We start from the raw sequence: 2,879 nt of genomic DNA on the forward strand, positions 1-2,879 counted from the left end.
ATAGGATTGTGTTATTTCATATTCGATATTTTTTTAAAAAAGAAACAAAATATTGTCAAATTATATTATCTTTTTAAAATTAAAAGATAAAAAGAAATAAATAAAAAATAGTAGTAATTACAAAAAAAAAATATTTTTAACATCATTAGCAAAAAATTAAACCCTAAATCCTAATCTCTAAACCCTAAATCCTAAACCTTAAACCCTTGGGTAAACCCTAAACTCTAGGATAAATCTTAAACTCTAAATCAAAATCAATAAACACTAAAACACTCAAGGGTTTAGGGTTTAGGATTTAGGGTTTAGAGTTTTAGGGTTTAATGTTTTTATTTAGAGTTTAGGATTTACCCAAGGGTTTAGAGTTTACTCAATGGTTTAGGGTTTACCCAAGGGTTTAGGTTTACACAAGGGTTTAGGGTTTAGGATTTATGGTTTAGGGTTTAGGATTTAGGGTTTAGAGTTTTAGGGTTTAATGTTTTTATTTAGAGTTTAGGATTTACCCAAGGGTTTAGAGTTTACTCAATGGTTTAGGGTTTACCCAAGGGTTTAGGTTTACACAAGGGTTTAGGGTTTAGGATTTATGGTTTAGGGTTTAGGATTTAGGGTTTAGAGTTTTAGGGTTTAATGTTTTTATTTAGAGTTTAGGATTTACCCAAGGGTTTAGAGTTTACTCAATGGTTTAGGGTTTACCCAAGGGTTTAGGTTTACACAAGGGTTTAGGGTTTAGGATTTATGGTTTAGGGTTTAGGATTTAGGGTTTAGTGTTTTGCTGACGACGTTAAAAATATTTTTTTAATTCTTTTTTCTGTAGCTGCTATTGTTTTTTCACTTTTTTTTTATTTTAAAAACATAATATAACTTGTTAATATTTTGTTTCCTTTTTTAAAAGATATAATTTGAAATAATGAAATCCTATTGGTTGGTGAACCTAGAGGTTCACCCTAGGAGGTGAACCCATGAATAACTCTTTTTTAATTACTGTTTAGTTTGTTATATTGAAAAATATATTTGAGATTGTTACTAAAAATTTATTTATTTTTTGGTTTGGTTTGCACCCACAAAAATGGTTCTTCGGTTCGCCGCCCCTGCCAACACTATCATCGATAATCATAATATATATGTGAATCCAAGTTACTCCTTTCACCTTGTTTGACAACTTCTCGTTATGCAGATTACTTTTTCCTTTTAGTTTTAAATAGTTAAAGTAAAAAAACACAGATATGCCAAGGCGGGATTCCATGCGAAGGCTCTCTATATTATATTATAAAAAATGTGTGAGCGTGAAAAAAAAGATCATTAGAAAATTGTAGCCTTTGCGACAGGCTTGACTGTGACTTCTTCATTGGCTGAAATAACAAAAAAAAAAAGCAACAAAAACAGAACATAAACAAAGACTTCTTCTCTAACTTACATCTCACCTTAAGTTTTCAAGTGTTTTTAGCTCCTTCCAATATAGCCAGATCTAACCATGGCAGACTGGTCGTTGCTTCCAAAAGACTTGCTGGAACTAATCAGTGGTCGTTCTCAGACATGTTTTGAGATTGTTCACTTCCGCTCCGTCTGTAGCTCGTGGCGATCAGCGATACCTCGGCCGAGCTATAGGCTCGGATTAGGCCTTAACAGCCTTCTACCTGTTTTCAATCACAAGCCTTGGTTCAAGCAGTGCATACTAAAAAGGATTGCAGTTTTCCTTTTCAGATTCCAGACTCCTTTTGGTACTGATTATCTGTTGATTGGAGTGAGCGAGGGAGAATCAGGTGAACAGGTATCGATGTGCCCTTTTCATGATGGTAGTTGGAGATATAAAGATGTGACAACTCTCAACACTCGTAGCTCTCAAATCATCTTCATGGGCTTTTCCTACAAGGTTTTTTTTTCTTTCTTTCGTCCCTCTAGATCACGAACTGAGAGTTATACAAATAGAGTTGCGTTTCTTCCTTTGGACGGTAAAGAATTTGCAGTAGTGGCTGTAGTGTTGGGGGATTTAATGATGTATAGAAGCTGTGACAAGGGCTGGACTAAACTCGAGGGTAGGTTTACAGCATATCGAGATATGGTTTCATTCAAAGGCAAATTTTATGTTGTTGATATGAGTGGGCAAGGGCATGTTTTTGTTATCGAACCCTCATTTGAAATTACTGAGATCCAAGCAGTCACATTGACTCGCGAGACTTATGATGAGAGACTGGTTGTGTCAGGTGATGAGCTCTTCCTGGTGCAGAGATTTACTCTAGGAATGGATTGTAATGAATATGAGCATTCATGGTTTAGATTGTTTAGGCTTGAAGAAGATGGCCAGAGGAGATGGGTTCGTATTAATGACATAAAGGACCGAGTGGTATTTCTTGGTTGTTACTGGAGTCTGTGCTGCTCGGCGAAAGAGCTTCCCGGTATGAAAGGAAACTCCGTTGTGTTCAAAGAACCGAACAACTGCCGTGAGAGTATCTTTGTGTTTGATTTAAAAACCATGAAGACCAGTAATGCTTTTACTGAATGCAGAGGCTATATGTTCGGCAAAAATCGAGAGCCTTTGTTGTCCTGCGGAATTCTGACGCACCGAATCCAGCAGACAGTTCTACATCATGAGACTCAACCGGTTAACCAAAGTAAACCAATGGTTTGGAGCAGGAAGAGGTGGTATTATAATTGTTTCTAAGTTAATGGATTTGTCCTTTCACTAATGGCCATGGGTTACTTTGTCTTCCTCTGTATTTATAGACATCAATGTATTTGGAATGGAGAATGAAAAAGAAAATTGCAGTAAATTGTTTCTTAAGATGTTGGGACCTATTAATTGGTATCAGAACAAATTTTCTTAGCTCTGAAGAAGAGCTTTGATTAGCATCAAAGCAAATTTTGGTTTTGATCCAGACCACATT

The 2,879-nt window shown here is 35.7% G+C and overlaps 1 protein-coding gene across 1 annotated transcript; it reads left to right on the top strand.

The window, feature by feature from the left end:
* The first annotated feature begins 1,468 nt into the window (after positions 1-1,468).
* On the top strand, positions 1,469-2,656 carry LOC106314235 (putative F-box protein At2g16290). Its single transcript, XM_013752144.1, has one exon. The coding sequence runs from the start codon at positions 1,469-1,471 to the stop codon at positions 2,654-2,656; it is 1,188 nt and encodes a 395-aa protein (XP_013607598.1).
* The last annotated feature ends 223 nt before the right edge of the window (positions 2,657-2,879 follow it).

Source organism: Brassica oleracea, chromosome C9 (genome assembly GCF_000695525.1).
Source record: "Brassica oleracea var. oleracea cultivar TO1000 chromosome C9, BOL, whole genome shotgun sequence".
Lineage (NCBI taxonomy): Eukaryota > Viridiplantae > Streptophyta > Magnoliopsida > Brassicales > Brassicaceae > Brassica > Brassica oleracea.